At 60.1% G+C, this 20,301-nt stretch overlaps 1 protein-coding gene across 5 annotated transcripts in view; it reads right to left on the bottom strand.

Moving 5' to 3' along the window:
* The window catches only part of ARHGEF10 (Rho guanine nucleotide exchange factor 10), an 86,152-nt gene that overhangs the window by 57,890 nt on the left and 7,961 nt on the right, over positions 1-20,301 (bottom strand). For all 5 annotated transcript variants that reach the window (XM_012788812.2, XM_075997286.1, XM_075997285.1 and 2 more), the window contains exons 2-6: positions 11,196-11,361; positions 8,246-8,401; positions 5,604-5,891; positions 2,396-2,459; positions 57-133 (exon numbers count right to left, since the gene is read on the bottom strand). In XM_012788812.2, coding sequence (XP_012644266.2) covers positions 57-133; positions 2,396-2,459; positions 5,604-5,891; positions 8,246-8,401; positions 11,196-11,235 — 625 coding nt within the window. In that variant the 5' untranslated portion in view covers positions 11,236-11,361. The remainder of the gene's footprint in view (positions 1-56; positions 134-2,395; positions 2,460-5,603; positions 5,892-8,245; positions 8,402-11,195; positions 11,362-20,301) is intronic.

Genomic DNA, 20,301 nt, shown 5'->3' on the forward strand with positions numbered 1-20,301 from the left:
TGATCTGGGGCGGGAGGAAAGCGAACCCCGTCCCTGCCGCTGCTGGCAGGACTTACTCTCCATCCAGGCTGTGTTGGCCGGATCCGCTGCCCACTGTGCCAGCGTGCTGCCGTCTCTGCCCGCGTGGTCCTCACTGGGGAGACAGACGGGGTCAGAACGTGGAGAATGACCCGACCCTCCATCAGCTTGCTGGATGGCCTCAGTGTGTGTGTAGATATGTGTGTGAATATATGTGTATGCAAGTATGTGTGTAAACATGTGTGTAAATATATGTATGTAAATATGTGTGTGAATATACATGTGTGTAAGTATATGTGTGTAAATGTATGTGTAAATATATGTGTGTAAATATAAATGTGTATGTAAATTTGTGTGTAAATGTGTGTGTAAATATATATCTATGTGCATGTGTGTAGATATAAATGTATGTAAAAATGTGTGTGTAAATATATGTGTGTGCATGTAAATATATGTGTATAAATATAAATGTATATAAATATGTGTGTGTATATGTGTGTGTAAATATATATGTGTGCACATATACATGTTTGTAAGCACACATGTGCATGTGCACTAAGCATTTTCCCAGATGGTGTCACTGGACACCCCAAGCTCAAGTCTCCATCTCTGAGTCTCTACGAATGCGCGTTTGAGAATGCCAAGCCTGCGCACAGCACAGCGCCGGGACTGGGGTGCAGCGGAAACACGGTCCCTGCTGCCAGAGGCCTGACTGTCCCTGGTTCTCAGTGGCCTCTCTGGGGGCCTCCTAGGCGGCCCCGCTGCTGGGGTGGGACACCAGGAGGCTCGGCCTCCCCACCGCCAAAGACGGACACAAGGCCACCGTGAAAGACGTGGGTTTGGGGCCGTGGGCAACGGAAGCCATGGGAGCGCTCTACCCAGAAGAATGACGAGTTCAGGGCCATGGGACACATTGAGCGTGGCCCGTGAGAGGCGCAGACGCTCACAGAGGGGACGAGGCGCCAGTCAGGCGGAGAGACGCCGGCGTCCTGCTGGGAGCAGACCGAGCGGCAGCGTGTGAGAGCCGGAGTTGGAAGGCAGGGACGGGAGGAGGGCAGCCCCCCAGACATGCAGGGACACCCCAGAAAACCCACCTGTGGGGAGAGGCGCTAACATCTAGCTGGTTACAAGGCACGGAGCACCACCCCTCCCCCACTGCCACTTGTGCCAAAGTCCTAACCAGCCCCAAACATCGGGACGGCAGGGTGAGGAGGGCAGGAGCAGGCGTCCAGACGCCGACACCACGCACCTCAGGGTCATGAGGCCAGGGCGTGGCCCTGCGCACGGCAGGGGTTTGCCACAGAGAAGAGCCGTGTTCTTGCACTTTTCACATTTAAAATCATATCAAAACAAAAAGTCACCCCCCAAAAAGGTAAGAAAAAAAGACAGAAACCTGGAGCAAATGTGAATGGCATTTTACATTATTCCTGATTGTTTGCATATGTTTCAAACACTTCACACTTCTGAAAGTCATGGGAGGTGATTTTCACACCACATTCAACATTCCTCTTCTTCAAAACCATTTGTCCTTTCCACACACCAATTTTTCATGGTGAGTTTTGAAGTGCTGGGCATAACAGGCCACCGCTAACTTTTTTTTTTTTTTTTTTTTTTTGAGACAGAGTCTCACTCTGTTGCTGGACTAAAGTGCCGTGGTGTCAGCCTAGCTCACAGCAACCTCAAACTCCTGGGCTCAAGTGATCCTCTTGCTTCAGCCTCCCAAGTAGCTGGGACTACAGGCATGCACCACCATGCCCGGCTAATTTTTTCTATATATTTTTAGTTGGCCAATTAATTTATTTCTATTGTCAGTAGAGACAGGGTCTCGCTCTTGCTCAGGCTGGTTTCTAACTTCTGACCTTGAGTGATCCTCCTGCCTCGGCCTCCCAGAGTGCTAGGATTACAGGCATTGGCCATCTCGCCCAGCCTGAGTTTTAATTTTATACAGAAAAAAATAAAACCTCTTGGCTGGATGTGTTTTCTGACACAGTTCTGACTTTGGGCTGGGGGACCCTAGTCAGGGTAGAGCTGCTCCCAGGCACCCCAGGCACCTTCTATAGTCTCACACAGGGACGTCTGGCCTGTCACGGGGCTGGCCTGAATGACCAAAACAGTGTGGAAACCAACAACAGGGCCAAGAGTCACAGTCACACTTGGCCAGTGCAATGTGATGCCTGAAATAAACTCGGTTCTTCTCCTCACTCTGCTGCTGACGTTGAGTGCCCCATGGGACACCGGGGGCGAGGTGCGTGTGAGCCCAACGCCAGGGCCAGGAGCCTCAGGAACCCGGGGAGGAGGCAGGGAGCCGGAGCAGCTGGCCCACAGCCCGGGACAAAGGCGCGAGCTCAGAAGGAGCGTGTGAGGCGGATGGAGTTACCTGTTTGGAGGGTCCTCGGAGCTTAGAGAATTAGACTGCTGGTCTTCTGTGACTTCTGGTGTCTCTGCGAGGAAAGGGCAAAATTGATGCTGTTTTATGACGGATAGAAATGTTTATGAATTTAATTTTTTTCTTGAGAGAGGACCTCACTCTGTGACCCAGGCTGGAGTGCCGTGGTGTGATCACAGCTCACTGCAGCCTCACACTCCTGGGCTCAAGCCATCCCTCTTGTCTCAGCCTCAAGTAGCTAGGACTACAGGCGTGCACCACCACACCACAGCTAATTTTTCTACTTTTTGTAGAGATGGGGTCTCACTACGTTGCCTAGGCTGGTCTCAAATTCCTGGGCTCGAGAGATCCTTTTGTCTTGGCCTCCTGAAGTCCTGGGACTACAGGTGTGAGCCACCGGGCCCAGCCTAAAGTTGACTGTTTACGCTCAAAATGATTTCATATTTCCATTTCTTATTAACAATAGGCTTATCTTGGCATACAGATTAACTGATAAATTTAGAAATGTTTAGCTTTTAAATAAAATGTATTCAGAACAAGATGCAAGATGATAACATGAGGGCTTGGGAAAGAGCAATGAATAACACCCAGGCACATGGATACACCAGGCCAGAGCTAAGCAGCAACAGAATATTCTTTCCCATCCCTTACGTGTTTGTGGGAAGCCACGTTTGTGATTTATCTGAAGGGCTGTCTGCTGCAACCCCTGAAGATCTCCAAGGGAGAACTCATTAAGCTTGTGACATTTGACAACCAAACTCTTATACCTACACACTCACACACACACCGGCCAGGCCCCAGTGGGGTTCCCTTCCCACCACTGCCTGCGGCTGGCAGGGCAGGTGGTGAGCTTGTGGCAAAGGCCACAGCGCAGGTCCCTGCAGAGGGACACAACAGGACCATCAGAGCCACCCGAGGAGTGTGCGGAGCCAGGAAGAGACCCCTCGGCCTCGAGGGCTGGGCGGGAGCTGAGGAGAGCCCGGACGGCTGCACGCCTGTGCACGGCCCGCCAGGTCCTCCCATGGCTCTGCCGCCGCCCGGGTGCCCAGCTTGGAAGGAGAGCCAAACGCTCAGCGGTGGCCAGGTGTTAGTCGCTACGCTGGACAGCGACCATGAAACGCCTTCTGAATGGCATTTATCTCGTGGCTAACACCGGTTCTTAAGCCCTTGCGCACTGCGGCAGCGGACCCAGAGTCCGGGAAGCGGAGCTCAGCTGCACGGCCTGGAGAGCTCAGCCACGGGCCCATCCTCCTGGTCACGCCGGGCGCGGCCACATGGCCGGATGCCACGTGGAGACAGACACGTGGAGACAGACAGGAGGGATCTGCTGGACAGCACGACACAAGCCCCACGGGCATCCACACGCTCGGTTTTCTAGGCCACGGAAAACTGCCGCGTCTTCCCAAGGGCCCGCGTCTAGTCAGAGGCAGGGCCGGGATCCGAAAGCAAACTGGCCTGCTCCAAAAACTGCTCTTCCCACCACACTCCGCGGCCTCCAAGAACCACCCAAGTAACCCCTTGAAACACGAAAATGTGCCCCAAAGCTGAAGCAGTGGGACGTGCTGGCTGGCAGCACACTCGCTTTGCAGAGGAGCCAGCCCGGGGCGGCCCAGAGAGCAGCTCGGACCCCGTCCCGGTGCAGGGCGCACGACACCTCGAGGTGGGGAAGGGGCCGAGCTCACGGTCCTCTCTCGCTGCCCGGAGCACCTGAACTGGCCTCGGTCAGCAGGAAAACGCTAAGCCCCGGCTCCCCCGTGCGTCCAGGCTTGCGCTCAAGGCAGCGCCAGAACCTTCTGCCCGGCTGGGAGGTGCGCCCAGGACAGCCCTGCGGGGCCGGGAGGACCTCGGACAAGGCGAGCGGAAGCCGCAGGGCTGTCCCTGCAGGAAGACTGGCGGACTTTGAACCCAGGCTCGAGGCCAGAATCCAGGCTTTTCCCACACCTCAGGACAGAGGTCAGTCCACTCATTTCCCCTTGAAGGATCAGAAGGCAAACACAGGTCACTTGTTCCTCTACCAGGGGACTAACAAGAGTCTTTGTTACAGCAGAGTTTTATGATTGGCTCTAGGTCAACAATACAAAAATAAGGAGTTGTTTTAAAAATCATGCTAGATTATTTTTTAAAATTACCTTAAATGAAGTTTGATCATTTAAAATAACCAAGTAATTTAAAAATAAGCAAATTACTTTAAAAATAAATATGCCTTCCTTAAGCGGGGCGCAAACTCTCCACAACCCACGCACCCTTAACTTCGGAAGGTCCTCACTTCTGACGGCTGCAGCACAGCGCCGCGCCCGCGGTGAGCCCCGCGTCACCGCCAAGCCCAGCAGGAACGAGCGCGGGAAACACGTACCCCGAAAACCCTCTGTGGGTTTCCCAAATTCAAAAATGAAGATTTGCCTTTAAGGAAGGCTTTGCCCTCAGTTGCTAATAACTGGAAAGGAAGGGCCTTCCCACCGGGTGTTCACACAGCGAGAGCTGCGGTCTCCGTCTCCCGCGCCGCCGCTTTCCGTCAGGGCAACGCCGCACACCGGATTCCCACCGGCCTCCCGGGAAAACCCGAGGCCCGCACGGGGGCTGCTCCTCCTGAGCGGAGGTGGCGGCGGAGGGCCACGACCACACCTGTCAGGGCCGTGTTCTCCGAGGCGGGAGAGGAAGGAAGGCGCTTGTGCGGCCGGCCACCCGCCCCTACTCTGAGCCCTCGGCAGGGAGACCGGACGCTGCCCTCCTCACCCTCTCCGCGCCCTCCTCCCTCCCGCCCTGCCCAGGTCACCCTCGGCGCTCACTGGGCCCGACAGGCCCTCCCCCAGGTCCCCTCGGCCGGAATGGAGACAGCTGGACAGACCCTGACCGCCAAGAGCCCGAATCTGCGATCGCGGATGACGCTAGAACCGGCGAGAACGTGACCAGTCTAGCAAGTGACAAGGGCCAGAAAGCACAGGAGGCGCGGTGCGCGTGTGGTGGGGCAGGATTTCCCACGTCGGTCCTCCCTGACACAAGGGCCACCGCATAGGGGACCAGACCTTATTTCAAGGTTCTCCAAACAACACACTCTGACTCCCTTCTGTAACTATGTTCCTGCCATAGAAGAAATTGAATGTGGGGCTCACTTTCCAACTTTGCAAACCAACCCCTGAAGCTGGGGGGAGGGGCCGGCCGACGCCCTGAGAGCAGGCGGCGCGGGGGAGGGGCGCGGTACCTTCCTCGTCTAGCGACACTGCGCGCACGGTGACCGGGCTGGAGTAGGCGGGCAGGAGCAGGGGCAGGCTCGAGGGGACGGCGTAGCCGCAGGGCACGGGCACCGCGTACCCGCTGGGCACCACCAGACCCGCACCCTCCTCCTCCACGCTGCCGTCTGGGTTTGGCGGGGGATCTTCTTGGAACGGCGAGATGTCGATAACGGAATACGGGTTCACTTTCACCGGGACCATGAGTTGAACAGGTTCTGCTGCAGCGATGCTGTCCCCTGTGGTTCCGTCTTCCCCTCCTGGAGGATGCAAAAGGGACTCGTTGGCAAACGACCTCCAGGGGCCTGGGGAAACCCCACCTGGGCGCGGGGAAACCCCACCTGGGCGCGGGGACACACCCTCCTGGGCCTGGGGACAGCCCTCCTGGGCTCGGGGACACACCACCTAGGCACTGGGACACCCCCTCCTGGGCCTGGGGACAGCCCCTCCTGGGCTCGGGGACACACCACCTGGGCGCGGGGACACCCCTGCTGGGCGCAGGGACACCCCCTCCTGGGCGAGGGGACACCCCTGCTGGGCGCAGGGACACCCCCTCCTGGGCGAGGGGACACACCACCTGGGCGCAGGGACACCCCTCCTGGGCGCGGGGACAGCCCTCCTGGGCACTGGGACACCCCCTCCTGAGCGAGGGGACACCCCTCCTGGGCCCGGGGACAGCCCCTCCTGGGCTCGGGGACACACCACCTGGGCGCGGGGACACCCCTCCTGGGCACGGGGACACACCACCTGGGCGCGGGGACACCCCTCCTGGGCGCGGGGACACACCACCTGGGCGCGGGGACACCCCTCCTGGGCACGGGGACACACCACCTGGGTGAGGGGACACCCCTCCTGGGCACGGGAACATCCCTCCTGGGCGCGGGACACCCCTCCTGGGCACGGGAACATCCCTCCTGGGCGCGGGACACCCCTCCTGGGCACGGGAACACCCCTCCTGGGCGCGGGACACCCCTCCTGGGCACGGGAACATCCCTCCTGGGCGCGGGACACCCCCTCCTGGGCGCGGGGACACACCACCTGGGCGCGGGGACACCCCTCCTGGGCACGGGGACACACCACCTGGGTGAGGGGACACCCCTCCTGGGCACGGGAACATCCCTCCTGGGCGCGGGACACCCCTCCTGGGCACGGGAACACCCCTCCTGGGCGCGGGACACCCCTCCTGGGCACGGGAACATCCCTCCTGGGCGCGGGACACCCCCTCCTGGGCACGGGAACATCCCTCCTGGGCACTGGGACACCCCCTCCTGGGCTCGGGGACACACCACCTGGGCACGGGAACATCCCTCCTGGGCGCGGGGACACCCCTCCTGAGCGAGGGGACACCCCTCCTGGGCGCAGGGACACCCACCTGGGCGAGGGGACACCCCTCCTGGGCGCAGGGACACCCACCTGGGCGAGGGGACACCCCTCCTGGGCGCAGGGACACCCCTCCTGGGCGCAGGGACACCCCTCCTGGGCGCGGGGACACCCTCCTGGGCGCGGGGACACCCCTCCTGGGCGCGGGGACACCCCTCCTGGGCGCGGGGACACCCTCCTGAGCAAGGGGACACCCCCTCCTGGGCGCGGGGACACCCACCTGGGCGAGGGGACACCCCCTCCTGGGCGCGGGGACACCCCTCCTGGGCGCAGGGACACCCCTCCTGGGCGCAGGGACACCCTCCTGGGCACGGGGACACCCCTCCTGGGCGCGGGGACACCCCTCCTGGGCGCGGGGACACCCCTCCTGGGCGCGGGGACACCCCTCCTGGGCGCGGGGACACCCCTCCTGGGCGCGGGGACACCCACCTGGGCGCGGGGACACCCACCTGGGCGCAGGGACACCCACCTGGGCGCAGGGACACCCCTCCTGGGCGCAGGGACACCCACCTGGGCGCAGGGACACCCACCTGGGCGCAGGGACACCCCTCCTGGGCGCAGGGACACCCTGCTGGGCGAGGGGACACCCCTCCTGGGCGCAGGGACACCCCTGCTGGGCGCGAGCAAGACGGAGGTGGGGATCCCTCCCTCAGTCCCACGGGAGAGCCCTTGGACACTCCCAGAGCATCACAGGCGGCCTCAGAGCCCCTGGGGGGCGGCACCCCGCCCGGCGGCGCCCCCGACGGCTGGTCCAGGGGGTGTAGGCCGTGAGGGCATCGCTGGCCACCCCAGGGGGCTTAGCGCCGAGAAGAAGACCTGGTGCTGGTCCTCCCGCCGGCCGCGCCGTGGTCCAAGCAGTGTGTCTGGTCGGCGTAAAAGCGCCCAACCACCCGCAGACTTAAGGCCATAAACCCTCCAGTTAATTCACTCCCAAAGGCTTCAAGAGTCCACGTAATACAGTGACACAGCGATGAGGCAACTTTTATCGGAAAACAGCAAAACATTTTCTTTGCAAAATATAAATAGAGACAAGACTAAAAACTTTGGAAAACAGGACGCAGGAAAGAAACGCCACAGACCTCAGAAAAGCCGTTTGGAGCACACCGTGGAGACATCGAGAGTCTCCCGCTCCTAGAAACCGTCCTTTCCCTCCGGCTCTCAGCCAGGCGGGCGAATAGGAGACGCGGGAGCCCATCGCACTGCGCACAGGCCGCACCAGCCGCCTGGGACTCACCTGGCGGGGAGGCCGCCTCCTCCACAGCCGAGGTCCCTGCGCCAGGCGCGGAGGGGGCCTGTCTGTCGGCTTCTGGGATTTCGTCTCCACTGTCAAAGTCGAACTGTTCCCCCTCGTCCTCCTCATTGTTATTGGGATCGTACTGCACGTCGTTTTCTAGGGTTTAAAAGAGCATAAATCACAGTGTTAACATACATCCTCACGTTCCTGTACAAAGACAAAGGCCAGAAAAAGACGAAGGGGACAGACAGACACAGGCATACAGCATAGATGCCGAGCCCCTCTGTGCGGAAATTAGCTATATTACTGCGAAAATCCGCATCTTAGAATTTTGTGTCACCATTTTTTACTTCCTTTCAGTAGGTCTCACAACTCGCAGCTGGAAAAGAAAACGAAAGAGGGAGGCAGAAAAGAACTTTTCAGGGTTTAAATACATATACCTTGGACTTAGAAATTAAACGGGAAAAAGCAAAGCTTAACGGTGTAGCAAGCCAACGAGGAGGAGGGCCGTCTAACCCAGCAATCCTGCCCCCATGCTGTGATGTCACGCAGGACGTGATGCCGCACTCAGGTTTCCTGTTTTATTTAAGAAAATATCTATTCTGTGAGCTGCTGAGACCTGCCGGCTGTGGTCCCAGCACCTCTGGAGGACCAGAGCGGCTGCCCCTCCCAGGCCCTCCCCGCTGAGACGACCCTCATGGACTGCTCAGACCCACAAGCAGCTTGCAAAGACATGGGGCAGATTAACACCCTACGAAAAGAGATTAAAGGGATGTTTAAGTTCAGAGACAAAAGCTAAGCATTATTTTCCTGGGGCCTTTCAGACCATCTTTGAGTATAGTATGAAAGCTTGATTCAAGATATGATTTTTCTCTTATTTCAAACAAAGTCTGATTGTTTAATTCTTTTTCTTGTTTAAAAAAAGTCCTTTAGAAAGCAGCAGGCTGCAAACAGCTTCACCAGCAAGAGGCCATTCATCGTCACTTCTTGCTCTGGGTGTCACTGTGGTTCCCAGCTGCTCTGCGGAAGGAGGCACCCCCAGAAACAAGGATGTCCCCCAGGGGCAATGCCAGGCCCTGGCGGGGGCCGCTCTGGGGCCCACCCACTGCCAGGCCGGTGTGGGCGTCAGCTTTTGTCTAAGCTCCCTGTGGAAGCCAACAGGCATTTGGTGACTGAATATTTTGTGAATCAACATTAATATGGCAACAGTACTGCTTTCTTCTCCCCTCACATAATTTGCGTTGGAATTTTGCTATTAATTAGAAAAAGGCTTTAGCTGGTGGTGGGGCTTTAAAAAACACAAAACTGTTGAGTTTTGCATTCTGAATACCCGAGCATTTTCTAGCATGATTAAAAAAAAAAAAATCCCAGATCATCCTCTGCATGGATTTTCTCAGTCCTCCCGGGCCAGCCTGATTCGTTTCTAGACACTTGACAGACGTTAGCTCCGTGAGTCCCCGCACACGCGTGTGGAAGGGGCTGCTCCAGTTCCGTGTCTGCACAGAGGATGGACACGGAGGCCTGGACGCACGGGCCAGCACTCACCTGCTGCCCAGGAAGTTTCTAGAGGAGGCGCAGGTTCCTGATAAAAGGTATGGGCTTAGAATCAAGAATTTTCCCACCCAAACACACAACAATGGGATCGACAGGACGTTATGCAGCCCTTGAAAATGACAGTAACCAAATACTTACAAAATAAAAACTTTGAAGCAGGATATAAAAACATACACTCAAAACAATATATATCCAATGACTGCAATGATGTAGAAAATATAATCACTTAAAATGTAATGTAATCACTTAAAAATGTAATCAACTAAAACCCAGAAAAGTGATGACCCAGAACACAAGCACCAGGTGCCAGGTGAGAAGTCAGATTAGTTTCTGCCTCTTCTTTCTTTATCTTCAAGGGCATTTTTTAGGGGATAGTTTTACATGATAATGGGGGGATTATAACTAAAATATGACCAAACATCAGAAAAGACCCCAGCTTTCCTTGTCACAAAAGCTAATTAACTAGGAAGTCACGTGTGGCTGCCACGGTGTCACTGAACCATAGCCTTCCACACCGCGGCCGTCTGCCAAGGAAACAGAGCCCGGCTCCCCCTCCCACAAGACTCCGCCGAGCCGGCCTGCAGCGGCCTCCTCAGTGCCACCCAAGCTCCCAGGGTCTTGCCACAGACGCCCCAGGAGACTTTTCTGGTGAAACATTACCAGCAGTGAACTGTGGGATTTCCACTTGCCCACAGCCCTAGTGAGCTTCTGGCCAGGGGAAACCAGGCGCAGACTGGGCGGGGTGGGCGCTGGCCCCAGACCACCGGGCCCCTGGCACCCAGCTGTGGATCCAGGCGCAAGTAGAGAGGCCAGGCCACACCTGCCGGCAGGACAGGAGCACTTGGCAGGTGTGGACAGGCGTGTGGTTTGGTGATACAAGGCTGGCCTCAGGCAAGCTGCCTGTTTTATTGTTTTGTTTTTTTTTTTAATCCTAAATGTAGCCTCTAAACTAGGAAGTCCTCCATTCTTTAACCATGTCCCCCCTCCGGTTTGAGCATGTTAAGGGGTGCACTAAAGGAATTTGATGGCAACGGCTGGTCACCTCCAGCCCCACCGGCTCCACCTACCCGGAGCATGAGAGGCTCACAGTGGGACACCCAAGTGCAGGGGGACACGGCAGGTGCAGGCAGGGATATGGGAGGTGTGGGGGAGACATCATAGGTACAGGCAGGGAAATCACAGGTGCAGGCAGAGACATGGAGGGTGCAGGCAGGGACATGGCAGGTGCAGGCAGGGATGTGGCGGGCACAGGGGCATGTGGCCCAGGCTCCCAACAGAGCCTCATCTTTCTCCCCAAGAAGCTCTCACCCAGCCCACACCAGTGCCCAGAGTCCTCGGTGAGAGCCTGGACACACCACAACCCACCAGGGACATGGCTCCCGGAAAGATCCGTTACCTTCAGGAGCGGGTGGTTGAGGCGGCTCCCGCTGGTCCATGCCGTGGCCTCTGAAGCCGCCCCCTCAGCTGTCGGGAGAAGGGGTCCTGCAAGGACGAGAGCTTGCTGGGCACGGCTCAGGAGGACAGACGCTCACTCCACGCGCGCAGAGCTCTCGACGAGAACCCTGAAGAAAGGAAAGGGTTAATGGCCATTAACAGCTACAATGATACTTGTGAATCTGCCTTGAAATGCCACTCGGAACAAGACAAAGAGTTCTCAGTGCTGGCTGCGCTTCACCTTGAACTGTGGCCAGTTTATTTTGCAACTTGGAGTCGCTCGTGGGACCCTCCCAGCCCGACTTTGCAGGCTTCGACTCCCTGCTCAATTTCCTACCACATCCTAAGTTAGCGAGAAGCCTACACAGAATCGCTTTCCCTTCTTCCTTCAACTAAAGCTTTTAGCAGTTTCGACTAAAGCCTCGTTCAGGATTAAGAACCGAGTTGACTGTGTAACTACCTTCCTGTGTAGACTCCTTGCTTCCCTGCGCGCTAACGGAAACCCGAGTCTGCGCGTGAGCTGACGCCAGCGGCGTGGTGAGGGCGGGCTCCCTGCACTCGAGGGGCGGCGGCGACCTGTTAACCGACTTCGTTCGACCTGCGCAGACACCGCAGAGCACCGGGCTCCCCACACCCTCGGGTGAGACGCAGACTCTGCGCGGGAACCTCCGGCTGCCCCGGCCCCAGCCCCAGGCCCGGGCCCCCAGGCCGAGGACCAGCACGCGGCACCACGCGGGCAGTGGTGGCCCGTGTGTCACCCGCACCGCAGGCCTCTGGACCCCGCCTGCCGTGACACCCCTGGGCTGCACGCTCAGCCCAGGGGATTCTCACCTAACTCACGGGACTGACCGCTTGTCCTGGCACTTTCAGAACAAAACAAACAGACATTGCTCCCGGCTTCCGATGAGCTGGTAACACTGTTGCCAAGCCTGTCAGCGGCCGGGACGCGGTGGGGTCCTGTCTGCCAACTTCTGGTGCCCACCTCAGGTGCCCTCAGAGGCTCTGTGCCCTCCCCATTTCTCAGCCCTTCCGTCCTCCCACCTGGGCAGCGTCCCCCAGCACCTGGCCTGGCCCACGCACTACTCTGCCTCTGGCTGGCTCAGGTCCCAGGTTTTGTGCCATCTCACCGGCAGGCTCACAGGCAGCTCAGCGTGCACTACAGACATGCCCCGACCCTCACATGTGTTAGTCCCCGTCACGACCCCAGAGAGTGGGTCCTGTCACTGTTTGCAAATGAAGAAACTACACGGGGAAGACGTAAGACAATCACCAGGGCTACACCTGAGGGCAGGAGTCTGGCGTCAGAGCTGGGAACACAGACTAGGAATCGGGCTTTTCCACCCAAAGCCGGGAGACCCGGCAAGTTCCGTCATCTCTGCCTGGAACATGTGGACAGTGGCGGCATCTCTTGGGGAGCTGTGGCTGGGAGGACGGTCTCGGCCACGAGAACAGCACCTAGTGCAGCCCAGTGCAGGGACGACCCACCGAGGCCACCACACCCACAGCCACCGTGGCCACCACGGCCACCACGGCCACCATGCCCACGGCCACCGTGGCCACCACGGCCACCGTGGCCACCACGGCCACCACGCCCAGGGCTTCTGTGCAACCGACGCACAGAGATACCAACAGAGGGGCAGAGGCCTCATCCTCTCAGAGAAAGCTGTGGCTCAGTTTCCCATTTCAGACGGACATGCTTGGACGAGGACAGTCAATGCTGGATGGTGCTCGAGGAAGGGAGCTCAGGGAGAAGCTGCCGCCCCCTGGGTGCTGACCGTTGGACCCCTCTGGGATGCGGACAGCCCTGACCACACAGCAGAAAATGGCCGTCAGCCGCGGTCGGCAAATCCGCAGCCAGCGCCGGCTGCGCTGGAGAGCTGTGTAGGTTCTAGAAAGGAACAAATGTGTCCTGGCCCACAGCACGCCCCGTGGGGGCACACAGCTACAGCGCATGGGGAGCCAGGCAGAGGCTGCCCGACCCGCAGAGGCACACGGCAGGCGGGCGCAGGGAGGCTGCCCGAGGGAGCAGACGGGCCCAGGGGATTCTCGCGGCCTTGGAAGATGGAAGGGGACACTTGCCACTGGTCCGTCCTCTCCCATATTCATATTCCCATATGCATATTCGGGGATCCCTGAAGAGTTTAGGTTTATTTCACCTTTGGATGAACACTGCAGGCAGGGAGACTCTGTCGCACATGGCAGTGGGGCTGGAGGCGTGGTGGACACCAGTGGGAGACAGACAGACAGACTGACAGACGTGGGCCGGCTGCATCCCACAGCAGGAGCTGCCTGCAGCCCATCCAGCCCGGTGCGCCAGGATCTCCGGGAGCAGGACAGACGGGGACCGTCAGCAAGTGCCCTGCACTCTGCAGCCTGGAGGGACCCATGACAGGGAGAGGCAGCTGTCCCACACCTGCAGGCTCCCTCCACGGCCCTGCTGCTTCCCTTCCTCAGCATCCGGCGAAACTGAGTTCAAAGGGTTCAATTACTTGCTCAACATCAGTGAGCAGCAGAGCTCAGAGCAGCCAGACGTGTCCCTGGGGTTTCGAGGAAAGCCAAACGTCCCTGCTGCGCTCGCTGTGTGCAGTCCCGACACACACCGGCAGTGGCGTCAGCTGGCAGCAAGGGCCAAAGACAGATATCCTTCCTGTCTGCAGACAGAGCTGGTCGCGCTCCTGCCTGGTATTCGCTCAGGACCACGCCCAAACACGCCAGCACGCCCTACCCGATGGCCACACGGCTTTCCCGTCTTAACAGAATTCTGCTTCTTAGAGCCTCGTTGTTTATTCATTTTCGGCTTTTTTAAACACATTGCATGGATCTCATTGATGCTATTTGTGTCTCTGATTAAAATGCATAAAAATAGAGTCACACTGACTTCTCGGCTTTCCCTATGACAACATGAGGATGAGATACGCGGCAAATGAGCCGAGCTCTACGCCGAGGCCTGCTCCCTTTACGTCGCAGCGGCCGGCGCTCACGCAGCGCCACGGGGCCTTGGACGTGTCGGCTCCACTGAATCAATCCCAACGCCGCAGACCGAGCGCCGGCACTGCGTGGCGAGGACGCCGCGGCCAGGAGATGGGCGTCAGGAAGCTCATGGATGCTGTGGAGTTTTCTCTGTGAAAGTCGGTGCTCGTGCAAAACTGCAGCCCTGAGGAGGAAGCTCGGGCGGACACGAAAGCCATGACTTTGTGACTTTGTTTCTGTTCTTGGCAGAGGCCACGTCTCAGTTGGCAAACACCTGCACCCGCCTCCCCTGCGTCCTTCACCCACCATGGACCCGCTCTGAGATCCGAGCTCAAAGGGTCAGAGGAGTCTGCACCCCTAGAACCTGCAGGCAATGTCAGATCATCCCACTCCCTCAAGGCCAGGGGGCTCTAGAACCCCGTCCTTTCTGTGCCATCGTCCAGGGGCGTCCACCCGGTGACCAGGGGACTCTAGAGCCCCGTCCTTTCTGTGCCATCGTCCAGGGGCGTCCACCCAGTGACCAGGGGACTCTAGAGCCCCGTCCTTTCTGTGCCATCGTCCAGGGGCGTCCACCCGGCGACCAGGGGACTCTAGAGCCCCGTCCTTTCTGTGCCATTGTCCAGGGGCGTCCACCCGGCGACCAGGGGGCTCTAGAGCCCCGTCCTTTCTGTGCCATTGTCCAGGGGCGTCCACCCGGCGACCAGGGGGCTCTAGAGACCCGTCCTTTCTGTACCATAGTCCAGGGGCGTCCACCCGGCGACCAGGGGGCTCTAGAGCCCCGTCCTTTCTGTGCCATTGTCCAGGGGTGTCCACCCTATGACCAGCGGGCTCTAGAGCCCCGTCCTTTCTGTGCCATTGTCCAGGGGCGTCCACCCGGCGACCAGGGGGCTCTAGAGCCCCGTCCTTTCTGTGCCATTGTCCAGGGGCGTCCACCCGGCGACCAGGGGGCTCTAGAGCCCCGTCCTTTCTGTGCCATAGTCCAGGGGTGTCCACCCTGTGACCAGGGGACTCTAGAGCCCCGTCCTTTCTGTGCCATCGTCCAGGGGCGTCCACCCGGTGACCAGGGGGCTCTAGAGCCCCGTCCTTTCTGTGCCATCGTCCAGGGGCGTCCACCCGGTGACCAGGGGGCTCTAGAGCCCCGTCATTTCTGTACCATCGTCCAGGGGTGTCCACCCGGTGACCAGGGGGCTCTAGAGCCCCGTCCTTTCTGTGCCATAGTCCAGGGGTGTCCACCTGGTGACCAGGGGGCTCTAGAGACCCGTCCTTTCTGTGCCATTGTCCAGGGGTGTCCACCCGGCGACCAGGGGGCTCTAGAGACCCGTCCTTTCTGTGCCATCGTCCAGGGGCGTCCACCCGGTGACCAGGGGGCTCTAGAGCCCCGTCCTTTCTGTACCATCGTCCAGGGGCATCCACCCGGTGACCAGGGGGCTCTAGAGCCCCGTCCTTTCTGTACCATCGTCCAGGGGCATCCACCCTGTGACCAGGGGACTCTAGAGCCCCGTCCTTTCTGTGCCATTGTCCAGGGGCGTCCACCCGGTGACCAGGGGGCTCTAGAGCCCCGTCCTTTCTGTGCCATAGTCCAGGGGTGTCCACGCTGTGACCAGCGGGCTCTAGAGCCCCGTCCTTTCTGTAACATCATCCAGGGGTGTCCACCCGGTGACCAGGGGGCTCTAGAGCCCCATCCTTTCTGTGCCATAGTCCAGGGGTGTCCACCCTGTGACCAGGGGACTCTAGAGCCCCGTCCTTTCTGTGCCATAGTCCAGGGGTGTCCACGCTGTGACCAGCGGGCTCTAGAGCCCCGTCCTTTCTGTGCCATTGTCCAGGGGCGTCCACCCGGTGACCAGGGGGCTCTAGAGCCCCGTCCTTTCTGTGCCATAGTCCAGGGGTGTCCACGCTGTGACCAGCGGGCTCTAGAGCCCCGTCCTTTCTGTAACATCATCCAGGGGTGTCCACCCGGTGACCAGGGGGCTCTAGAGCCCCATCCTTTCTGTGCCATAGTCCAGGGGTGTCCACGCTGTGACCAGCGGGCTCTAGAGCCCCGTCCTTTCTGTAACATCATCCAGGGGTGTCCACCCGGTGACCAGGGGGCTCTAGAGCCCCATCCTTTCTGTGCCATAGTCCAGGGGTGTCCACCCTGTGACCAGGGGACTCTAGAGCCCCGTCCTTTCTGTGCCATAGTCCAGGGGTGTCCACGCTGTGACCAGCGGGCTCTAGAGCCCCGTCCTTTCTGTAACATCATCCAGGGGTGTCCACCCGGTGACCAGGGGGCTCTAGAGCCCCATCCTTTCTGTGCCATCGTCCAGGGGTGTCCACCCTGTGACCAGGGGACTCTAGAGCCCCGTCCTTTCTGTGCCATTGTCCAGGGGTGTCCACCCGGTGACCAGGGGGCTCTAGAGCTCCGTCCTTTCTGTGCCATAGTCCAGGGGCGTCCACCCGGTGACCAGGGGGCTCTAGAGCCCCGTCCTTTCTGTACAATCATCCAGGGGCGTCCACCCGGTGACCAGGGGGCTCTAGAGCCCCGTGCTTTCTGTGCCATCGTCCAGGGGCGTCCACCCGGTGACCAGGGGGCTCTAGAGCCCCGTCCTTTCTGTACAATCGTCCAGGGGCGTCCACCCGGTGACCAGGGGGCTCTAGAGCCCCGTCCTTTCTGTACCATCGTCCAGGGGCGTCCACCCGGTGACCAGGGGGCTCTAGAGCCCCGTCCTTTCTGTGCCATCGTCCAGGGGCGTCCACCCGGTGACCAGGGGGCTCTAGAGCCCCGTCCTTTCTGTGCCATCGTCCAGGGGCGTCCACCCGGTGACCAGGGGGCTCTAGAGCCCCATCCTTTCTGTGCCATCGTCCAGGGGCGTCCACCCGGTGACCAGGGGGCTCTAGAGCCCCGTCCTTTCTGTGCCATAGTCCAGGGGTGTCCACGCTGTGACCAGCGGGCTCTAGAGCCCCGTCCTTTCTGTGCCATTGTCCAGGGGTGTCCACGCTGTGACCAGCGGGCTCTAGAGCCCCGTCCTTTCTGTGCCATTGTCCAGGGGTGTCCACGCTGTGACCAGCGGGCTCTAGAGCCCCGTCCTTTCTGTGCCATCGTCCAGGGGTGTCCACGCTGTGACCAGCGGGCTCTAGAGCCCCGTCCTTTCTGTGCCATAGTCCAGGGGTGTCCACGCTGTGACCAGCGGGCTCTAGAGCCCCGTCCTTTCTGTGCCATAGTCCAGGGGTGTCCACGCTGTGACCAGCGGGCTCTAGAGCCCCGTCCTTTCTGTGCCATCGTCCAGGGGCGTCCACCCGGTGACCAGGGGGCTCTAGAGCCCCGTCCTTTCTGTGCCATAGTCCAGGGGCGTCCACCTGGTGACCAGGGGGCTCTAGAGCCCCGTCCTTTCTGTGCCATAGTCCAGGGGCATCCACCCTATGACCAGCGGGCTCTAGAGCCCCGTCCTTTCTGTGCCATCGTCCAGGGGCGTCCACCCGGTGACCAGGGGGCTCTAGAGCCCCGTCCTTTCTGTGCCATAGTCCAGGGGCGTCCACCTGGTGACCAGGGGGCTCTAGAGCCCCGTCCTTTCTGTGCCATAGTCCAGGGGCGTCCACCCGGTGACCAGGGGGCTCTAGAGCCCCGTCCTTTCTGTGCCATCGTCCAGGGGCGTCCACCCGGTGACCAGGGGGCTCTAGAGCCCCGTCCTTTCTGTACAATCGTCCAGGGGCGTCCACCCGGTGACCAGGGGGCTCTAGAGCCCCGTCCTTTCTGTACCATCGTCCAGGGGCATCCACCCGGTGACCAGGGGGCTCTAGAGCCCCGTCCTTTCTGTACAATCGTCCAGGGGCGTCCACCCGGTGACCAGGGGGCTCTAGAGCCCCGTCCTTTCTGTACAATCGTCCAGGGGCGTCCACCCGGTGACCAGGGGGCTCTAGAGCCCCGTCCTTTCTGTGCCATCGTCCAGGGGCGTCCACCCGGTGACCAGGGGACTCTAGAGCCCCGTCCTTTCTGTACAATCATCCAGGGGCGTCCACCCGGTGACCAGGGGGCTCTAGAGCCCCGTCCTTTCTGTGCCATCGTCCAGGGGCGTCCACCCGGTGACCAGGGGGCTCTAGAGCCCCGTCCTTTCTGTACAATCGTCCAGGGGCGTCCACCCGGTGACCAGGGGGCTCTAGAGCCCCGTCCTTTCTGTACAATCGTCCAGGGGCGTCCACCCGGTGACCAGGGGGCTCTAGAGCCCCGTCCTTTCTGTACAATCGTCCAGGGGCGTCCACCCGGTGACCAGGGGACTCTAGAGCCCCGTCCTTTCTGTGCCATCGTCCAGGGGCGTCCACCCGGTGACCAGGGGGCTCTAGAGCCCCGTCCTTTCTGTGCCATCGTCCAGGGGCGTCCACCCGGTGACCAGGGGGCTCTAGAGCCCCGTCATTTCTGTACCATCGTCCAGGGGTGTCCACCCGGTGACCAGGGGGCTCTAGAGCCCCGTCCTTTCTGTGCCATAGTCCAGGGGTGTCCACCCGGTGACCAGGGGGCTCTAGAGCCCCGTCCTTTCTGTGCCATAGTCCAGGGGCGTCCACCCGGTGACCAGCGGGCTCTAGAGCCCCGTCCTTTCTGTACAATCGTCCAGGGGCGTCCACCCGGTGACCAGGGGGCTCTAGAGCCCCGTCCTTTCTGTGCCATCGTCCAGGGGCGTCCACCCGGTGACCAGGGGGCTCTAGAGCCCCGTCCTTTCTGTACAATCGTCCAGGGGCATCCACCCGGTGACCAGGGGGCTCTAGAGCCCCGTCCTTTCTGTGCCATCGTCCAGGGGCGTCCACCCGGTGACCAGGGGACTCTAGAGCCCCGTCCTTTCTGTACAATCGTCCAGGGGCGTCCACCCGGTGACCAGGGGGCTCTAGAGCCCCGTCCTTTCTGTGCCATCGTCCAGGGGCGTCCACCCGGTGACCAGGGGGCTCTAGAGCCCCGTCCTTTCTGTGCCATAGTCCAGGGGTGTCCACCCGGTGACCAGGGGGCTCTAGAGCCCCGTCCTTTCTGTGCCATAGTCCAGGGGCGTCCACCCGGTGACCAGCGGGCTCTAGAGCCCCGTCCTTTCTGTACAATCGTCCAGGGGCGTCCACCCGGTGACCAGGGGGCTCTAGAGCCCCGTCCTTTCTGTGCCATCGTCCAGGGGCGTCCACCCGGTGACCAGGGGACTCTAGAGCCCCGTCCTTTCTGTACAATCGTCCAGGGGTGTCCACCCGGTGACCAGGGGGCTCTAGAGCCCCGTCCTTTCTGTGCCATAGTCCAGGGGTGTCCACCCGGTGACCAGGGGGCTCTAGAGCCCCGTCCTTTCTGTGCCTTAGTCCAGGGGTGTCCACCCGGTGACCAGGGGGCTCTAGAGCCCCGTCCTTTCTGTGCCATAGTCCAGGGGTGTCCACCTGGTGACCAGGGGGCTCTAGAGCCCTGTCCTTTCTGTGCCATAGTCCAGGGGCGTCCACGCTGTGACCAGCGGGCTCTAGAGCCCCGTCCTTTCTGTACCATCGTCCAGGGGTGTCCACCTGGTGACCAGGGGACTCTAGAGCCCCGTCCTTTCTGTGCCATAGTCCAGGGGTGTCCACCTGGTGACCAGGGGGCTCTAGAGCCCCGTCCTTTCTGTGCCATAGTCCAGGGGCGTCCACCCGGTGACCAGGGGGCTCTAGAGCCCCGTCCTTTCTGTGCCATAGTCCAGGGGCGTCCACCCTGTGACCAGGGGACTCTAGAGCCCCGTCCTTTCTGTGCCACTGTCCAGCGGCGTCCACCCGGTGACCAGTGGGCTCTTGAGGTGAGTTGCAGGGGACGCTACCCTGAGGCCACGGCCCGAGACTCCACGTTCATAACATGCCCTCCCATCAGCATGCAAAATGAGATGATGCCAGCCTGGGCTGCTGGGCTTTGTTTTGGTTATCGCTGTCATTTTCCAATTTAAGCATCTTAATGAAAGATTTCACTGTGCGTTTGGACTGTGGTTCTAAACAAAGAGATGACACAGTCGAAGGAGGAGCCCAGGGTCACTGAGCCCTGGAGGACTGTTCTGTGGGTTGTGCCTAGACAGCCCCGCTGCACACAGCTGTTCACAGAGCGCCACGTGGCCACCGGGCCCCCTGCCTCACGGTTCCCGGCGTTC

This window comes from Microcebus murinus, chromosome 24 (assembly GCF_040939455.1).
Source record: "Microcebus murinus isolate Inina chromosome 24, M.murinus_Inina_mat1.0, whole genome shotgun sequence".
In the NCBI taxonomy this organism is placed as follows: Eukaryota; Metazoa; Chordata; class Mammalia; order Primates; family Cheirogaleidae; genus Microcebus; species Microcebus murinus.